At 38.8% G+C, this 19,160-nt stretch overlaps 2 protein-coding genes across 4 annotated transcripts in view; one reads left to right on the forward strand and one right to left on the reverse strand.

The window, feature by feature from the left end:
- RSPH14 (radial spoke head 14 homolog) overlaps positions 1-2,422 on the reverse strand; it is a 72,446-nt gene extending 70,024 nt beyond the window's left edge. The window contains exons 1-3 of the mRNA XM_058037131.1: positions 2,389-2,422; positions 1,493-1,941; positions 132-234 (exon numbers count right to left, since the gene is read on the reverse strand). Of these exons, the coding sequence (XP_057893114.1) occupies positions 132-234; positions 1,493-1,691 (302 nt within the window). The 5' untranslated portion in view covers positions 1,692-1,941; positions 2,389-2,422. The remainder of the gene's footprint in view (positions 1-131; positions 235-1,492; positions 1,942-2,388) is intronic.
- A 3,133-nt stretch (positions 2,423-5,555) lies between these two features.
- RAB36 (RAB36, member RAS oncogene family) lies at positions 5,556-18,587 on the forward strand. Of its 3 annotated transcripts, XR_009115354.1 has the most exons (12): positions 5,556-5,629; positions 6,349-6,445; positions 7,580-7,668; positions 10,146-10,211; positions 10,871-10,972; positions 12,608-12,672; positions 13,241-13,292; positions 14,642-14,723; positions 15,689-15,779; positions 16,320-16,439; positions 16,672-17,545; positions 17,661-18,587. XR_009115354.1 is itself a non-coding variant. In XM_058036942.1 (11 exons), the coding sequence occupies exons 2-11, from the start codon at positions 6,377-6,379 to the stop codon at positions 16,734-16,736; spliced, it is 801 nt and encodes a 266-aa protein (XP_057892925.1). In that variant the 5' UTR covers positions 5,556-5,629; positions 6,349-6,376; the 3' UTR covers positions 16,737-18,587. The 3 variants fall into 3 exon arrangements, 2 of the variants coding, with proteins under 2 accessions (XP_057892925.1, XP_057892926.1); XM_058036942.1 differs by having other exon boundaries at positions 16,672-18,587; XM_058036943.1 differs by lacking the exon at positions 5,556-5,629 and adding an exon at positions 5,706-5,779 and having other exon boundaries at positions 16,672-18,587.
- The last annotated feature ends 573 nt before the right edge of the window (positions 18,588-19,160 follow it).

Here is a 19,160-nt window from a genome sequence, read left to right on the forward strand (position 1 = left end):
CTGTTTGAGATATTTAATCTTAACTGCTCTTCTTCATGCTGCATCTGTCTGACAAAACTTAGGAGCTGTTCTTATTTTTCACTGCAACATCACTTCCCACAGGGTTCAGTAAACTTTAGAATTGCACCCACCTGCCAATACTGTGCAAAGCCATTACAGAGAGAACTTCTGTTGTTTTCTGCCGGACAGTTCGGTCTTCATGCACCAGCAAAGCCTTCAGGCTGTCCAAGAATCCTATGAGACATCAGCATTTATTTTAACATTTCTTACTTCCAGCATTTATTTGGAAATAGCAATATTCAGCGTTTATCTCACAATTTGAAGTGCCTCAGAAATTTCAGCTTGTCCTGACAGTGAAATTCTCATTGTCATATCTCAAGTAAGGAAGAAACTTTCAAATTTCAAGGCCTACTGCCAAAAATGTCACGCTACAAACAAGCTCCCAACTCCTTATCAAGTTAAATCCTAATCCTGCAAATATAAAGTGACATAACTCTAAAAATAAGACAGTAGAGCTATTGATGTCTTTAGAAAAGCGTGTTTTTGCAGGATTGACACTCACTTGTCTTTTTTGAACAGAAATAAATGTGGTGAACCATTAATGATTGTGTACGCACATATGGCACTCACCAGAGCCAAAAAACCTAACAACCCCAAACTAACAAAAATCTCACATTGCTTTGGCAATCAACTGTTCATCAAACACTAACTTAATAAATTTTGAACATGACTAGTCTCTTTTATGAGAGAAAAAAAAAATGTAAAGGAAGTAAATGGAGAAAAAAGCAGTAGCAAACAATGATTTTTTTTGGTGTTACATAATGAGCTATGTAGATCTACCACAGACTGCTAAAATTGCAAAAATAAACTTGTGGTTTGGGGTTTTTTTCCTCCCCAAAAACCAAAATTCAGGATTCTTCCAAGCTTCAAAAATAAGTGGTGGCCAGATGTAGTCCTGCTGAGTATAAGAAATTTGGTTATATTCCTTTCTTTTCTAATTTGTCATCAAGTTCCAGGCAAGTGGGTGATGATGGTGAAGGGGTTCTAACTTTGAACTAATTAGGTAGGGGTTTTTATTAGCCTAAGTTAGGAATTAGCTAAAATTGGAATAAAGTCTGGGGACATGGTTTAGTGGTGATCATGGCAGGGCAGAGTTAACAGTTGAACTGGATTATCTCACAGGTCTTTCCCAACCTTAACAATTCTATGATTCTACGGAAAGAGATTCTGCCCTACTTTTGTTTTAGGGGTTGATAAAACCTACAGTGAGGCAGTGATGAATCCTAAAGTGATGATAATTCTTATAATAACTGTCATGTATATGGTTTTATAATATTCTTTACCTTTCTAAGGTAAAAGAAATAGGAAATTTTTCCTGGGCGTCTTGCATGATCGATGATATTGTAAGGAAAAAGTAATGGAAGAAAGTGAAATGGGGCTCCCCCCTGGGCCTGCCCCACTGTGTCAGAGCCAGTGAGAACAGACCACTTACCTAATGCTATTGCCTCGTAGACTTTTTCTGGATCGTGGACCAGATCGCAGAGAGCCACCAGCGCCCGCTGCTGTGTCAGCAGCTCGGGAGACTGCAGCTCCTCATTCAGCTTAGGAAGGGCTCTCCTCCCAAAGGCCAGAGCAGCTTTGGTGGGGTCTATGTCAGGGGGGAGGTACGCTGAGATACGAGGCTGTGCCATCCCAAATCTTCCTGAGAAAGATTCTCCCTATCCCTAAAAATAGTCCAAAATGGCTGTACTTGGTGACTGGGCAGATGATGTACCATAAGGACACCTACTGACTTTGAACAGTGCTCTGTGTCCCCAAGGAGCTCTTTGAGCAAACATACACTGTCAGGAAGCTGTGAAAGAGGCTGGGATCGTGCATCATCAGCAGTAATGTGTGTTCATCTGCTGAATTGTCTTAATCTGGTTTAGTTCTCACCGAACACTGTCAAGAAAAAAGAGAGAGAGAACGCTTAAAATTTCAAGGAAGGATGTTAAAATTGATGAAGGGAATGCTTTTAAAAGGCTTCAAGTGAAGCAGCCCAATGCCCAAAATCGGAGAGGGCTCAAAACAATAAAATTAAAGCAAAGCAAAACAAAATACCTCCTTTTTCCCTAAGGGAAAAAAAATTGGCATTTTAAAGGGATCTGGTTAAATCCTGCCCTCAGAATTCGGTAACGTTTGATAGAATACGTGAGGGCTGCCCCCCCGACCCCCGCCCTTCCCTCAGTACGGAAAGCGCCTCAGCAGATTGAACACTTCGACCTCCAATACAGAAAACTGCTAACAGCAAAAACAAACCCAAAAGTTAAAACAGCCTCTAAACAGCTCTACTTCTCCCTTCAAGGTAAACGAAATAACTAAATAATCGAAAGCGCCGTGTGCCATTACCGAGCCCCCGCTCCCGCCCCTCAGCGCCGGCCGCCCCTCAGCGCGCGCGTGCCCTGGTTGCCACAGCGCCCGCTCTTTGCGTACGCGCCTCTTCGTGAATAGCGACCAACGCCGCTGAGCTCCCGGTCCGGCTGCGTCACCAGCGTAAGCACCGCACTTGACAGTGCCCGCACTGAGGGAGTTACGTCAATGGCGTAGGTGGCAGCGGGGGCGCGGCCGCTGAGGGGAGCCATGAGGGGACGGGACGGGGATGGGGATGTCGCCGTGAGGTCCCGGAGTGGCAGCCGGGAGAACTGCCTCAGTTCTCTGCTCAAGTGTGGAGTTTTTCTTCTCGCCCCCTGTTTTCGAAGTAGTTTTACTTGAACAAAATCGAGGAAAATTCCGAGCGAACAAAATGGTGGTCGAGTTAAGGGCAGAAATACAGCAGGCGAGTGCCCAGGGGTACAAGGGCTAAAATGGAGCACAGCAGTTTTGGACTAGATTTTCTTTCCTAATCTTCTCTAAAATGTCACTATGAACAGCTAGAATGTGTAGTGAGGGTTTCCATCATTACTCAGTTTCACATAACTGTTCAGAAGAAGGTACACGGGAAGAACGGATCATTGCAATGTTGTGGCACAATTTAAGGGTGTTCTGGATTGTCAGATGTTATCTGGCATCAGGAAAAAAACTCTGAACAGCTTGTGCTATAAAAGGATAGTGCAGATAGTGAAGTCATTGAGATGCTTTTCATTATGTCTGAGTAACAATTGTAATAATCAAAGTTCTTAAAAAGGATTTTACAAATCCAAAGTAATTCTGATCAGCCGGATTAAAATGCATCACAGGAATAGGTTCTGGTTTGTTGATCTTCAAAATCCATAAAAGAAAAATTGCTACTCTAAAAAGGAAAGTATTAATTTTTCTGCAACATTTTAGAACTGATTTTTTACTTTACAGGTGATTTACCTGAATTAGATTAGACTTCCACTATGTACTTGTAAAAGTTCACCTGATTTCCACAGGAAGAACATGAACTTTTTTCAGTGTAGACAGTGCAGGACCAAATCAGAGACTTGTCCCTCAGTGTTACATCTGCTTTTGGTGTGAATTATTCTGTCTTGTCCTTCACTGCAGCTTGGAATACTGATTTTGTTAGTGGTCATGACATTCACTTATTTTATGTATGCCTTCCTCATATCCTTTGTCTATCCACTGCTGGCACTACTGTTTGTGCAATGTTGAGATAAGGAGGGTTGTGATGCTATGGAGACACTGTTCCCAGCCCTCCCTGCTGACTGAATCCCCTTTCAACTCTTTAAGAAGAGAAAATATGCATCATCCTCAGTATGTTTAGCAGCTTTTTATTTCTTAAATTATTTTCCTGTAATGGTGTGTCTTATTTGTTGATATGGTAAGTTGGGATATGCTTATGTATGTGTTAGATTTAGATTAAATACATCAAGTATAAGTGAAAATAGCCTCTCAATTTTGAAATACATTTGTGTGTTTGTCTTGGTCCCTCCTGTACTTTGCATTCACTGGGATGGTTGAACTGTGGTTTTTGTAGCTTAGTTTGTTAAAGAGTTCTAGGAGAGGAGCATTGAGTCAATCTGTGTACACATGACAAGTGTTTACCTTGCTTAGGTGTTGAACTACAACTAGAACATGCAGGAAGCAAGTTAGTGTTTGAAACTCTTACCAACTCATGGAGTTCTTGTTTTCAGAACCACACTAACAGTTCTGACATTAATTAAGACATTGATATTGCCATAAAATCATCCAAGCTGGCCAGAAGGGCAGGAGCACACCATAACAAGGGTCTAGACTTCTCAAGGTTTATATGGTCACAAGTAGCATAAGTAGAACTCTCCATATGGTAATAGATAAATTCTGTGATGTCACCTTTGGTGAACAACCCATCAGCTGCAAATCTGGGTTCCTTGTGGGGAAGTGGCTGTTTTGATACAGTTGAGATCATATTTGTGCCTGAAGTGATTTAAAAGCAATTTCTCATGGAGGAGAATGTAGGGGGATAGAATATAAGAAAATAAAGATAGTGTAAAAAGTAATCTTAGCCCTACGGAGTTGCAGCTGGGCCAATTATCAAAGATTGGGAACAAGCCTGACTTTACCAGGCCACAGCTGTAAGCAATGAGGAATGCTATAACAGAGTGGGGTGGGTGGATGAGAAGGGAACTGGAATCATTTGGTTACTTTATGAAGAAGAAAGAGTCAGTGCTCTGAGGAGGTGCTCACGAGATCCACAAAGAAGGTGTGAAACTTTTGTGATAAGGAGACAACAGTATGGAACTTCTGCAGTAAGATGACAACAGTAGAATAAAACATTAATTCTGGGTAGTGGACTAGTGATTTTTCTTAAGCATTATTCTTTATGTGTGCTTGTAAGACACAACTCTAGGGTTTTTTCTTCTGTATTTGCTCACTGTTTAAAATTACTGGTCTGCTTTGATACGCCCTTTAACATTTTTAGTCTGCTGCAGAAGTGGGAGAGGTTTGTCTCCTGGTTCAAAACCTCTTCCTTTATCAAAATATGACTGTTCGAATGGGAGAGCTTTGTTTTCTCCTGAAAGTTGAAAGTTTAAATCCTAATAAAATACGTAGCAAAATCTCTTAGCATCCTAAGTTGCACTCTGGCTTACTAAATACTGTCTAAATTAATGAGTTAATTTGAAAAACTTAGGTAATGCAAAATGGCTGTGTAATTTCTTATTCCTTGTCTTTGGTGTTTTGTACATTAGAAAGCAAGATTATTAATGAGCAGAAAGACATTTATATAATTCAGAATGTCTCATTGGTGGCATGCGCATTCTGACTTTAAAGCTGAGATGAAATCAAGTTGAAATGCTGGAGAAATCCCTTGGGAGTTTCTTTATAATTGCTGCTGTGCTTAATATTAGCACTGTGACAGTTCCCCACTCCATTGGTTCCTTGTTAATAGGTTAATGCTGCTCTTTGTATCCATGTATACAACGATCTTTGAGCAAAATAGAATTGTTGCCTTATTCAGAATTAGGGATATTTGGGTTTATTGAGGAGCAGTTTCTGATCAAAGCAATCTGTATGACCACTAAAACGAGTTTGTTGTTTTAAAACTACTGCTCTGTGTGGAGTTCAATTACTGCATCTCCGCCTTCCCGGGCTGGGGAGGAAGGGAATTGTTGCAAACCTGTTGCTATGGCCACGTAGCAGGGGCTGGGCTGCTTGTGTGGCTGGAATCCTCTGCATCAGCTGCTGCTCGGTGAGTCCTTCTTACACTTTGCTGCATGATGAAAATGCTCCCTTTAGAAATGTTCTTTTGAATGCCAGTAAGAAATCAGAACCCTAATAAGGGTCCCCTCCCCCAGCAGCCCACGAGGTTTCCTTACATAACCAAATTGATGTAGCTCAGGTGAGACATCTGAATGCATTTGTGATTTTCATGTGAACATTATTCTTTTTTCATGTCAGACAGATTTCATTCTTTCTGAGCGGATTTTGGAGGAAAGTTTGATGTTGTGCCAAGAAATGTGGCAGCTTCGCCTTTCCTCCCTTCTTCTGACCATATGAAATCTGGGATCCTAACATTAATAAATGTACTTAGTGCAGAGGTATTTGAAACAATGATGAGCAAGATTTTAAAATTAAACACTGCAGAGTCCTTTGAGGGCTAAACCGTGAGCACTTGGCTTGAATTAAGTGAGCAATTCTCTGCCCTCCCAGGGAATTAGAGTTGGTGCCTTGTAGTTTCAGAGGGCCACTGTTTGCTGCTACAGCTGTGCACACTGAGGTGGTCCTGTTTGCATGAGGAACAACTTTCCCTCCTTGCAAACTGAGTTGAAGAACCACCAGTTGAACTGAAAAGAAAAAATGAAAAAAAAGATGACAAGTCTGCAAAACTTGGAGTTATGGAGATAATTCCTGAATGTCTCTGTATTGAGGTAATTCCTGAATGCTGTTTTTCTCTTTATGTATTTTCAGACTTGTAGAATTTAACTGAACTTGGAGAATGAAGTCCAACCTAATGCATTGGGTTCCCCCAGTGAGTAGAGAGAGAATAATCTCCCAGTTTCCCAAGGTAAGGATTTTTTTTATCCCTTTGGTCATAGTATGTAGTCCCTGCCACACTGATCTATCTTTCCATTGTGCTAATATGGTATTTTAATTTAATTTAGTGTACACTTGTTGTTTTCTGTTAAAATTGCAAATTATTTTAGATTCTTTTAAAGTTTAATGTGACCTCATAGTCCCATTCTGAACTCTTTAATAACAATCCTCATTCTTCTTTGTAACCTTTACAAAAAGTGACTCTTGTGACAGAAGTCTTGTCTTACAATATTTGTTTTTTCAGCAAAACAGTAATAATTACATGCATAAGAGCTCTAACACTGAGGGCAAAGAGGAACCAGAGCTCATATTAAGTTTGCCAAAAAATCTAATTAGAAGTCTTTGGTTAAAGAATTTGAGGCAATTTTAATTTTCTGTTTGTACAAGAACCTTAGTCATACAGTAGCTCAAATGTAGTAGGCAGGCACTGTAGAAACACAGACAAAATACCTTTGATGTCCCCAAAGACTTTTGTATTTGAAGTATAATAGAACAGGGAAGGGCAAGGACCACTTGTTTTTTCAGTTGTTCAAAAGATCCTTTCAAGGGAGTTCAGTTTTTTCCATTCTTGATCTCAGCCACATATTTTGCTTTTATTTTTATGAAAAGTACCACAGGTATTTTGAGCAAATACAAGGTAAAATATTTTCCTTATTTTTAGCTAATTCCCAGTTAAAGAGCTAGTAATAAAAACAGTGCTTCACACTTATATAAGACTGAAAAACTTCACAGTAATAATGACTTGCTGGTGGTGTGCTCCCATCCATGTTTGTCTTGTGTGTCTTAGGTTGTTGGGACAGTTGAAGGCATTTTCTGGGGCACAGAATGATGAGCAAATGGATTTGGCCATGAGTGTTAGGCAATGCTGGACACTGACACTCAGAAGGTGCTCAGAGGATGGTGCTGTCCCAAGGAGTTTGAACAAACACAGCTCTGGGGGAACCTTACTGCCTTCTAACCCAACCTACCCCTTTTCTTATGCCAGGATAACCCTGTTCTTGACAAACCCCGTGAGCAATCACTTTATCTGTTTATCCTTGCCAGTTTGACTCCTTGCCCAGTAGCCATTGCCCAGTTTGTCCCAGCAGCTGTTCTCTCTTTTCAGTGGTACACACCTGAGGCCTGTCTGCAGCTCAAAGAGCACTTCCATGCCCAGGTCAGGACTGCTTGTCAGCAGAGCACTGCAACAGCTGGGTAAGTTTGTAATAACCCAGGTATGCAAGGGAGAAAGTATTTGAAACTCTTTAGAGCCTCCTTTCTTCATTGGCTTTCCTCTCCTCATTCCTCACTCCAGGATGTTTCAAGACAGCAAAGCCCCTGCACAGGGCAGTTCTCTGACCTGTTCCACAGAACATGAATTGAGTGCCTCTTCTTCTGCTGGGATAGGTAGCATTGAAAAAATAGTTTAGAAATGAAAAGGTTTTTGACACCCTTTAAATAAACACTTAGTTCAAAAGATCTAACAGATCCAGCCTTGCTGTGTTCTCTGTAGGTGTTCCAAAGGAGCAGTTAATAAAGGCTTTGCAGGGATATAAAGGCAGCAGTTCTAAGTTTCTTGAAAAATCTGGGAATCTGATTTTAGCCTTTTTGAAGTATACATGCTGAGAAATTCTCTTAATAGGTTCCTTAAAACTGGAGCAAATTTCTGGTAAATATATAGCATTTAAAAATCAGAATAAGCTGATTTATACTCTACTAATAATCTTGAAGTTGTTTTTTTCCCTGCGTTATCCCTCCACCAGATCTGTTACTATTACTGATTTAATCTCTGAAGTAAGGCAAGACAGCTAAACTGTGTTGAAATCATCACTATTCAGTTAAAATAAACAGCTGTACATTTTAGTGATCAATGCTTCTGGTTCCAATGTGAAGGATCCTCCATAAAGTGGAGCTCCTAAGAATACTGACAATTAGCTCACTATTCCTCCAGCTCTGGAGTTGCTGACATGAGACTTGTCATGATATCCATCTTTAAATGCAACTTTATATTCATTTCACTAGGGAGTCTTGCTAAAAAAAAAAAATTAACTGAAAATATGTCACCCTGAGAGACATCAGTGACTTTATTCCTTTTTTAGAAACACTTTGACTATCTTAGTTTCATGTAAATTTGTTACAAGTGTCTGGACAATTTTCCAAGTAAGGTATGCATTATTGAATTGAAGTATTTTTTCCTTCCAAGTTGTACTCATTTGGGGTTTTTATTATTAGGGATTTTTTATTTCTATAGTAAACCAACCCTCTATGTAATTTATTCTGGTAACATAGTGTTACCAGAATAAAAGGCTATATGTTTTGTCTTTGTGAATAGAATTAAACTACTTCTCTGTCACTACTTTCTAGATATGATTATTATTTGGTCATTTTTTGGTGAAATGGGAGTAAGAATGGCAGCCAGAGTGTTTTGTACAGTGCTTGTAAACCTTGACAGGAATAACCATCACCTTTTCCTTTTCCATTACCCCAACTAATAAAATATTTTTGTCCTTTGGAAAGCTAGTCTGATAAATTCAATAGCTAATGGCTTTATTTAATACTGTCCTGACAGTCCATCACTGTGTTAAATGGTCTGATCTAGGGAGTTTTTCCCCCCAGTACAAATTAATGGAGCACACACCTCTAAACCATCACTTATTCCTTGGCTTTTCCCCTAAGGTTGTTGATTTTTATTCAGTATTTTATCAGTAACAGCAATTAGGAGCACAGGGGTCTGTGGTCACCCAGTTAATGTTGACTGGCACAGAAAAAACTTCTTTTTTTCTTTTTTAGAGATATTAGTCATGGAGTTTACCAATCAATTTTTCAGCCATTTAGAATAGATTAACTTGGAAGCAGCATCACATGGAAGTTGATGTAACCAGAAATAGTATTCAATAGAAGATTAACTCCTTTGTTAAAAGGCCATTCCTTGATAGAAAAGAGCATTAAACCTCTTAAGCCATTTTTGTACTATTTGCACAAGAGATGTCAATCCAAGTTTAGGTCAACAAATGAATTTAAATTCACTTATCCACCTGGATGTCCTAAAAGAGATCCAGTTTCAATTTTAAGAATGCAGACTGAGTCACCTAAAGCCCATCTGCTGTGTCCTGGGGGAGGACCCAGAGCAAAGAGGATTATTTGCATGAAGCCAGGTTCAGATTAATATTATTCCAGATAGTCAGAAAATGTATTGCCTCTAACTCTGTGGGCTGTTTTTCCCAGAGGCACATTCTGCAGTGGGTTATTTTATTATCAGCAATTTCTTATTTCTGCACTTAGGACTTTCATTGACTTTAATAGTACAAACAGGAGCTTGGGATAAATTGGAATGCAAAGGATCCAGATGCACTATGGTCTTATGTGTAAACTTATGTAAAATTATGCCAAATGCACGTACTTGTAGTCAAAGCAATTTTAATTTAATGAAATTTGTTCCACTGAATTGAAATGAAGAAAAAAAATTAACAGAGTAAGAAATGGACTATTTCTGCTGCAGAAGGTTTTGGTTTCTTGGTGCTTTCTTTCTCACATTTAAAAACTCACCACGCAGCACAGTGGCACGTAGATAAACTGAAGTCACAGGTATCTGTGCTCCTCACTTGAAATTTAAAGATCTAAATCAGAATTTGTAAAAGGAGGCTGTGAAATTACTACTAACACTATGTAATATTTTCAAATATTTATAACAGGCTGAAAATATCCAAAGTGGTTGTGGTAGGAGACCTGCATGTTGGGAAAACCAGTCTTATCAACAGGTATGGTATATCTCAGCTGATGGTTTGATTCTCTTGTTTATCAGAGAAATGTTATAATGTTTCCATTGCTGGCTTCAGAGCAGGGCTTCATGGTTCTGGTTTGAACTGGAACCAGTACTTTGTGGTTTTGTTATTAAATGAAGAGAAAATGAAGTCAAGAGTATGAGACAGTCTTGGTACATCACCACAGAAAGTTGTGCTCTAGCACTGCAGTCAGGATATGTTACATTCTTAGGTATTTTTGTCTTGTCAAATATAATATAAGTGTTTTCTTAAGGAATACAGTCTAAAGGCTGAACAACTAGAAAACAATTTCAGTGTCTGAGTCGAGGTTTCATTTGGGTCATTTTTTACAACCCAAAGTATGTTCCCTTGTAACTAAAACTGGAAGGTTCTGTACCTCCCTTGAGAGCCCAAAGATGTTTTATTCTGAGTCTCATATTATCCTGAGACCTTACTAAGATATATGTGCTTTTTAGTTTGTTAAACAATATTTCCTTTTCTTCTTTTTTTAGTGCTTTTATGTTTTTGTTTGCTTCTACATTATATAGCAAATCCACAGTTAGTTTTTTCTTTTCATAATTTACCCTAGTCAGTGTTAGTTTTGTAATTATTTGTACTTGTCTTATGAGCTTTTCATCCTCTTTTTTTCATTGCAGATTTTGTAAAGATAATTTTGACCGAGACTACAAGGCAACCATTGGAGTAGATTTTGAGATTGAACGTTTTGAGATAATTGGAATGCCATATAACCTCCAGATGTGAGTTGAAAGAGCATGGTTAAGCATTGCACAGAGTACAGTCTCAGCAGAGCTTGAATTGCTGCAGGCTGTAGTGGAATAAAGATTTTTAAAATATAATACAATTGCACAAAGAGTAATGTGATCTGAAGAAAATATTCTGTCTCTGGACTTGCAGTTTTAGTAGAAATTTTACTCTTGGATTTCTCATGCCCAAAAAAATACTACAAGTAAATGAAAATTCATCTTGAATGTCTTGTACTATTTCAGTGGAGTTCTGTCACTTTTACTCAACATTTATGAAAGAGAAGTGGAAGCTTTTGTCACAGCCACCAGTGCTGGTGTAACCTCAGTCTGTGATCTGAGTTTAGTAGGCACAGTGAGCACTGAGCACTGAACTTGGCTTTACTGGGGGTTTTATTCCTGCAGTCATTGAAATTAATGATAAGCTGTCTAATGATTTCACCATCTCTTAATTAGCAATTAATTAATAATCCCTAAATCACAGAAAGACTGGAGTGGTTTTATTAGAATGTGAACCTAATATCTTTGATTTTCAACTTTCCTTGTCAGACTTGTGGGAATCCTGCCCTTCTTCCACCTGCTTTGGGTCAGTGGAGTGGTGTCCCTTTGTGTTTCTGGTGGCCAGCAACATTGTTCTGTAGAGGCCATTATGGAATCATCTGTAGTGTGACCTAGAGCAGAAATAAGATGCTTTGCATGAGATATTTTAGTGTATGAATTTTGACAACCTTTTTACTTAGGAACACTTTTTTTTTCTGGTGAGATCACTGATGTAAATAGATGGCTTGTGGTATTTACTGAAAAATCCATTTCCCACTGATTTCACTGTAATTGTGTTTGGGAAGTTTTGCCAGGTGCTTTCCTTTTGGAACTTGAGTCCCTCTGAAAATCCAGACTCATGCATCAGCATTTTGCAAACTGAAGCAATAAGGTCAAGTTGCCTTATCTGCAAAGTCTTCAGGAGCTGGGTAGAACATTTCCATATGATAAGCACTAGTGCCCCCTCTTGCTGAGAGATTTCCATACAAGATACATTTGCAAGTATCTGTGACTGGCAGTATGAGGCTACAAAAAACCCCAAACTCTGTAGTGCTGGCAGTAGCTGAAGGCACTGCATATCATGTTCATTAATGAGAAGGACATTCCTGATTTTATTTAATGGTGTCATTAGTACCTGCTAGACTGAGCTGCAGGTCTCTAATTTATAGTGTAGAGACAGATATCTTATCTAGCAGTTGCAAGATTCTAACATGGGCTAATACGTGACTGAGCTAGTATTAGCACAGAAAATTTACAAAACTAGATTGCCCTAGAAATGCATGCAAATTACATAGGTGAAAGAAAAAAATATTTTAAGGGTAGGACATTACCATGCAGAATACAAATATTTGAATTGTCCCCAAAATGAGTATTTTTTAAGAAAAGGTAAAAATGGTGTTTGAGCCTTCATTGACTCATAGAGCTTTAGTGTATTTCTCTCAGTAGTTAATGAATAACATGTTCCAGATGGTGACACCTTCCTGGTATCACATTCTTCTCTGCCTTGTACCAGTCTGCTGCTTCATTAACATGTTTACTCAGGTTACCCTGGCTTTCATTAACCTGAAATTTCTTTTTTCCCCCATTGCACAGATGGGACACAGCAGGTCAGGAGAAGTTCAAGTGCATTGCATCTGCTTACTACCGAGGAGCAGAGGGTGAGAGCAATATTAATTTGATCCTGCTTTTGTTGGGAGGCTGTGTTTTGTACAGCAGCCTGTATCCATATAGGCTCCTCAGGAAGGTACCTACAGACACACTGTGGTGGAATGGATTGTCCATTGTTGCAGGGAAGAAGGCATGAAGAAGTCAATGACTTGATGTGTTGTCACATCTGCAGGCTCTGAGTGTTCTGATGGTGCAGTGATAGAAAGTGGCACTTGTAACTAGGGGGAAAGAATTTGAGGTTGGGTGAGATTAATGCTGGAGTTGGAAGTGGATATTTCTGGCTTTCCCTTTGGTAAGAGACAGTCATGTGGTAATTTGTGGTTCCTAAATGAAAGGGTTGATAGCATTATAGATAAAACATTGAAGACTTAGGTCTTATTGGGTGCTAGAAAAAGAAAAGGAATGAGCTAATGGATAGTCTTGCACTTCCTATGTGTTAAATCTGTTCTTACACCTTATACATAAACATTCTCTCTGTTTAACAAGACAGGTTGGAGAGACTTCTGATACACTTTCTAATTTAATTACCTTTTTTTCTGGTCTTGTCTTTTATTGCAGCTATAATAACAGTGTTTGATCTGGCTGATATCCAAACTTTGGATCACACCAAGTAAGTTTCTGCATTTTGGCTTATCTTTTAAAGGTTTTTACAGCAGGTTTAATTGCCTTCCATATGTAGGTGTTAAGAGCTTGCTGGATCATGAGTGTATTTTCTATTGAGCTAGGAAATTAAAAATGACAGTTACTAGTTTGGATTACATAGGGAGGGATTTTTCTGAAGAAAATGCAGAGCATAAATTTGAACTGCTTACACTTGACTTTAATGTCAGTGCAGAAAGGGAGGCACTTCAGTAAAAGCTTGATCCTTCCAAAGCTAGACATACAGCAAAAGATGAAGTGCACTCCAAAAGCTTTTTTTTTTTTACTTCATTTGGTATAAATAGAATAACAGGCTGGAATCTAATGTAAATGATAAAATTGATGAGATGCATCTCATGCATCATGTCTCAAGAGCCTTTCATTTTTTAGGTGCACTGCTATCCCAAATTTTTTTCCCTGGTTTCTGTGATACTGATGGGAAATAGGCTGTCAAAAAGAGGAGAGAAAATTAAAACTCCAAGTATGTGTAAATACAGCTAAACTTACTAGTTCAGATCTGTGTAATGATTTGGCTACAAGAACACACTGCTTGTTATGAGTGAACTCATTCTGCTTTTAGTGCAGGCTGCAAATCCCTGCATAGATCTGTGACCCATACTGCTGTCACAGCTCAGGGTCTATGTACTTCTAACATGCTGTTGTGACTGTAATGCAGGTACAGACTTCTTTACAACCTGTACTCTGTCTTATTTGAATGTGTACTATGGTGCTTAGCTCATTTACATAGGACTTTGTAAAATAATATATATATTAGTGTCTCTGCTTGGCTGAAAGTAATTGAAGCCTGTGAACCTGATTTCCCACACACGCACACACTCCCTTCCCTCCTTGACTTGTGTTGGATGACTCAAGAGAAACTTGATTGCCAGAGTAACAAGAATATAAAAGCTTGTGAGACAAGAATCATACAGCCTTCATAGGGAGCTGTTTTATAATGCTGAATAGATTATTTCACTCTTTATTCCCATTTGTGCCTAACCTGCTATGTGGTTCATGCCTTTTCAGTTACTCCTTGCTTTCTTATTCCTTATCTCACACCAAACTTTGCCCTCTCCCTTACACTGAGAAATATCCTCTGTGGGTGCTAAAGTGATTGTTGAATTTGTACTCTGCCATGGTATGATTTTTCCTTAGTGGGAGACATGTATTCAAAGGAGTTGGAATAGCTACTGCTCTGTGTCTAGAAAAAAGGCTTTTGATACTCTCACAAGTTCTTCCACTCACTTTTCTTGTGACCTTATTGTCTGTCATGTTCTCCTGTACTCCTTGTTCTGACTGACTTTTTTTTTGGTATTTCAGACAGTGGTTAGAAGATGCATTGAAGGAGAATGAGCCAGATTCCAGCTTCATCTTTCTGGTTGGAACAAAAAAAGATTTGGTGGTGAGTAAATTGAGTGCAGATAAGGAAATCAGATTTTCCCTAGTTCCTCCAGCCATTTCCCTTGCAAGTTGTGCACAATGTCATTGAGATAAAGACCTTGAGTGAAAAACTTAAAAGGTAAATTGAACAGTCCACTTGAAACCAATTAAAGAATAGACTCTGAAAAAAATGGGTAGTTAGTGAAATATTTCTTGCATGACATTTTTCAAGCATATAAAACATACATAGTGATCTTAAAGATTTTGTGGTTGCTCTGTAACTGTTCAGAGGTTTTCTTCTTTCCATTTAAAGTAACTGCAGTATGGAATTTAGAGCATTATATGTATTTTTGTTATGGCAGCAAGCCTGACATGCTGGATATGAATCCTAGAAATGTGGAGTTCTAAGCTAGATACTCACAACTGAGTGTTAGAGTTCAGAGAGCTATTGGAAAAATTAGAGGGAAATTGGTTTTAAGGAATGGTGTGTACATTACTCAGGAACAGGGAAGGTTTCTTACTTAATTGGATATCACATAATTTTCAAAAGAACAGAGTGAATGCAGTCTCCCTATACAATTCTCTGTGTTTGTCTTTCTGTAGAAAAAAGATTTTTAAAGCTTTGAAAACAAACTTGTTTATTCTGTTACTAGTTGGTTGGTCTCTGCTGAGAATGATGGGGTGACAAGGATTTAAAGACCATTAACTGGCTGCTGACTTGATAGTCCTTTACCAGAGAATGTGTTAGATACAGGGGTCACTTGCTAACTTTTGTTTCAGTGCTGTGGGAGCTGAGTGGACACTTCCATGTAAAGCCAGTACTAAATAGCTGAATGTTCTTGCAGCCTTGTTTCATTGCCCAAGTCTAGGCAAGGTCAGAAAGGCCACTGAGAAAATGGGAAGCAACCCAGTGTGGGTGCTGTGGCAGTGCCTGTGTGCTGTCACCAGCCCAGGCACCCTTTGCTCAGCTGTCCCCTGTTTGCCCAGTCAGGTGCTGTGTGTGACAGGACAGAGCTCGATGCCATCCGCTTTGCCAAGGAGATGCAGGCAGAGTACTGGTCGGTTTCAGCCAAAACAGGTAAATCACTGCAAAGGATGTGAAAATAGCATCACCACCAGGGCTGATGTTGGAGTGGGAGGAACTTATTATCCCCCCCATTGCCAGGTTTTTTGTTGTTCTTGTATTTTGTTGCTATGAGAAACTTCAGGCTTATTAATGGCTGGTTTTATTTGAGTGTTTGTACGTGTGCTTTCACTGTTGTGTGTGCAGAAAGAAATAATCAAGCTGCTTTGCAGTATCTGAGCATGTATAATTCATAGATAGTTACATAAATACACATGTGCACTACTACTCAACGTTTGTAATGGAAAAAGATTACACCACAAGATGAATTCTCTCTGTTGCTGGCTAAAAATAAAGGTGCAGCACAGGGTACAGTATTCCAAAGTAAGAAAATGAGAAATTCTTTCTGCGGTGATCAGAATGAGAGACAGATTCTTGGAGAGACCTGTTCTGTCCCAATATTGAGCAGTCAGCTGTTCACAGATGTGCTTATTATGCTTTCTCATCTGTTGATGTGCCTTTATAAAAACACATCATTTCTGTCTTGTTTCCTAGGAGAAAATGTCAAAGAATTCTTTTCCCGAGTTGCTGCCTTGGCCTTTGAACAGTCCATGATAAAGGAGCTGGAGAGCACTCCTGGGCACAGGGCCCAAATTGGGGCAGGAAATCTCATCAGTATGTGGAGTTTTGCTTTTTGTGTGCATTTTTCTTGTTGTACACTGAAGGATTGGGAAGGTTTTTTCAAGCATTAGAGCCAGTTTCAAACACCTGCAAACATGTTCATATCCTTGTCTGCCCAGGTTTTATCCTGCAGGAGTGACTGAGCCTGCATCCAGCTTTTGTTACCCACAATATCAGATAGTAGAACTTCTTGTATGTTGATTTTATAACTTTTTTGTTTCCACAGAGCTAGAGAAGAATATTATGGAAGTTCCAGAGGACAATCCTCGAGTCAGCCTGAGTTGCTGCTAAGTGTCAACTGTTTCTGCAAGTGCCACACTTCTCTGCAACAATGCTCTCAAACCAGAAATAGTGAGCTTTAATTTTAGAAATAAGGGAGGAAAAACTTACTCAAACTTTCTTGCTGAGAGTTCCCTTGCTGCTGCAGGCTCCCTGTGCAGGGCAGTACAATTGTTATGTAAACCTTTCTCTGTGTAGCTGAAACACAACATCCTTGTCTTAATGCAAGAAGACATTGCCTGTGCCGTGGGCTCACCTGTCTGCCAAAAAGGCTTGTGGTCAAAAATGATGTCATGTTAGTGTGTTATTTTTGATGATTCTCTAGAAATCTTAGCTAGTGAGGTGACATTGTCTTGTGGGAGCAGGAAACAAGTGGCAGGTCAGAATGAAGGGTGGCATCAGTACAGTTTTGCCTTTTAAAACAATTGTTTTAAAATTCCAAGTATTTTAAAACTATTTGAAAATAAATATTTTAAACTATCAGGCTTGGAAGTACTCAAATGCAGACTGCATACTTTCCACTGTGGTTTTTCCATCCAGGAAAAATGTTTATTACTTTTCATTTTCCACTTGAGAATCAGAGCCCAGTATTAAATATTTCCAAGCCTAAAAGAAGTCCAGGTAGGAACTTGGTTGTTTTAACACAGCAGTCTAATATTTTGAAAAATGTTGCCAGATAAGAATGCTATTCTTTTGCATTCTCTTGAATAAGAAAGAATGGTCACACAGGTGCATAAAATGGAAAACATTATTTCCCTCTAATTTTTCTAACAGCTCTCTGAAATCTAATACTCTATCTAGCTTAGAATTCCATGTTTCTAGTATTAATATCCAGCATGGCAGGCTTGCTGGCATTGAAAAATATATATAATGCTCTAAATTTCATATTGTAATTATCTTAAATTAAGAGAAGGAAAACCTGTGAATAGTTACAAGGTAGTGTTTCTTGGATTATTTCTTCAATCATTGCAGAATCAACAGTATCTTTAAAAATAATTATAACGGGACTCAGATTTGAGCTGCTGAGAAATGCAGACATTTATCAATAAAGAAATGCATCAATCTTAAAATATTCTGGATTCTCTGCCATTTTCCCCACTTTGATAAGAAATTGGAAAAAGTGGAGAAAAGAGCTTGAGCATGCTTTTATTATTTTTCCTTTTGACGTAAGTTAGAGCAGCTTCCTAGAATATGATGAATAGAGATCTAGGAACTCTGTGTCTTTTTTTATCTGATAATCTTCACTTTGGCAATTGTGCTGCCTGTTGGCAAGGACACAAATGTAGCATTTGGTGGAAAAAATGAATCTGTGAGGGTACAAAAGGAGCTCTTTATCCAAATGTGTAATATTTTGACCTTATGATGTTCTGTGCAGTTGTTCAGTTTCAGAGTCTGTTTCAAAGGGAGGTGAATTTACTCTGTGCTTGTAGCACAGGCTTTGGCTGGGCAGCCATGGCCTTGTGTTTCCTGAGTGAGAGGGGAGATGGTTAACTCTGCTGCTGCTGATCAGGTTAGCTGGGCTTCAGTGCTGACAAGAAAAAAATGCTTACACTGCAAAACGACTCAGGAACAAATCTAAGAAAATATCCAGTTTTGAGATTTGTTTTTTTTCCCCACCAAGAAATATATCTCCTAAGGGTTTCTTCTGTTGCTGAGCTCAATTATTGTACAAAGTCACAGAGATGCAATCTCCTCAACAACATGATCATGTTGCCTGAGAAATCAGCTGGGACAGTTTTTTCCTAGGGATGCTGTTTTGTATCATCTGGAGCTCCAAAAACTTCACATACAAATGTAATACTCTATCAGTCATCAGCTATCATGGGACAATAACCTGAGTCTATTAAATGATGGAGGCTTTGAGACTGGGTGTTTTTTGTTTGGTTGTTTGTTGGGTTTTTTGTTGTAATTTTTTGTTTGTGTTTGGGGTTTTAAGGGTGTTTTTAGCACCACTGAAACCTCCCCTACAAAGAACTCCACATCAATAATTTATCATCTAAAATGAATCTTGGATCCTGTTGCAAATGATGAGTTGCTTAGGAAAGCACAAAAGAAACTAACTATAGAAAACAGAAATTCTGAAGTTCTACCTGGCCAGTATTTTATTTCTGTAAATCCATTCTATCAGCAGCTTAATTGACTTTGAAGAAGCTTTAATATTTTGGGAAACAGTGTTGAAAAAACTTTAACTCTCACTATAGGTAGAGTAAACCAGGATTTCTATACCAGTTGAAATCCCCCCAGTGATCATGGCAACAGTCAGTTTCAGCTTCCTTGTGGAATTTGCAGGTGAGAAATTGAAGCAAACTTTGGAGTCAGTCTGAAGCAAAGGTACAGAGCAATTGTAACAATCCATTTCCCAAAAGAACTGAAGTTGTGCTGTTTCTTGTGTTTAATAAGTAAAAGCTAATGTGTTCATGGATTGTGGATGCATTT

The sequence above is a fragment of the Melospiza georgiana genome, chromosome 18 (genome assembly GCF_028018845.1).
Source record: "Melospiza georgiana isolate bMelGeo1 chromosome 18, bMelGeo1.pri, whole genome shotgun sequence".
Taxonomy (NCBI): domain Eukaryota; kingdom Metazoa; phylum Chordata; class Aves; order Passeriformes; family Passerellidae; genus Melospiza; species Melospiza georgiana.

What these genes read in the sequence shown, in the direction of transcription:
- RAB36 (XM_058036942.1), top strand. Translation starts at nt 6,377, where the DNA reads ATGAAGTCCAACCTAATGCATTGGGTTCCCCCAGTGAGTAGAGAGAGA. An exon ending in CAGAGCACTGCAACAGCTGG is followed by an intron (nt 7,669 to 10,145) that starts GTAAGTTTGTAA and finishes TATTTATAACAG; the next exon opens with GCTGAAAATATCCAAAGTGG. An exon ending in CAAACTTTGGATCACACCAA is followed by an intron (nt 13,293 to 14,641) that starts GTAAGTTTCTGC and finishes TTGGTATTTCAG; the next exon opens with ACAGTGGTTAGAAGATGCAT.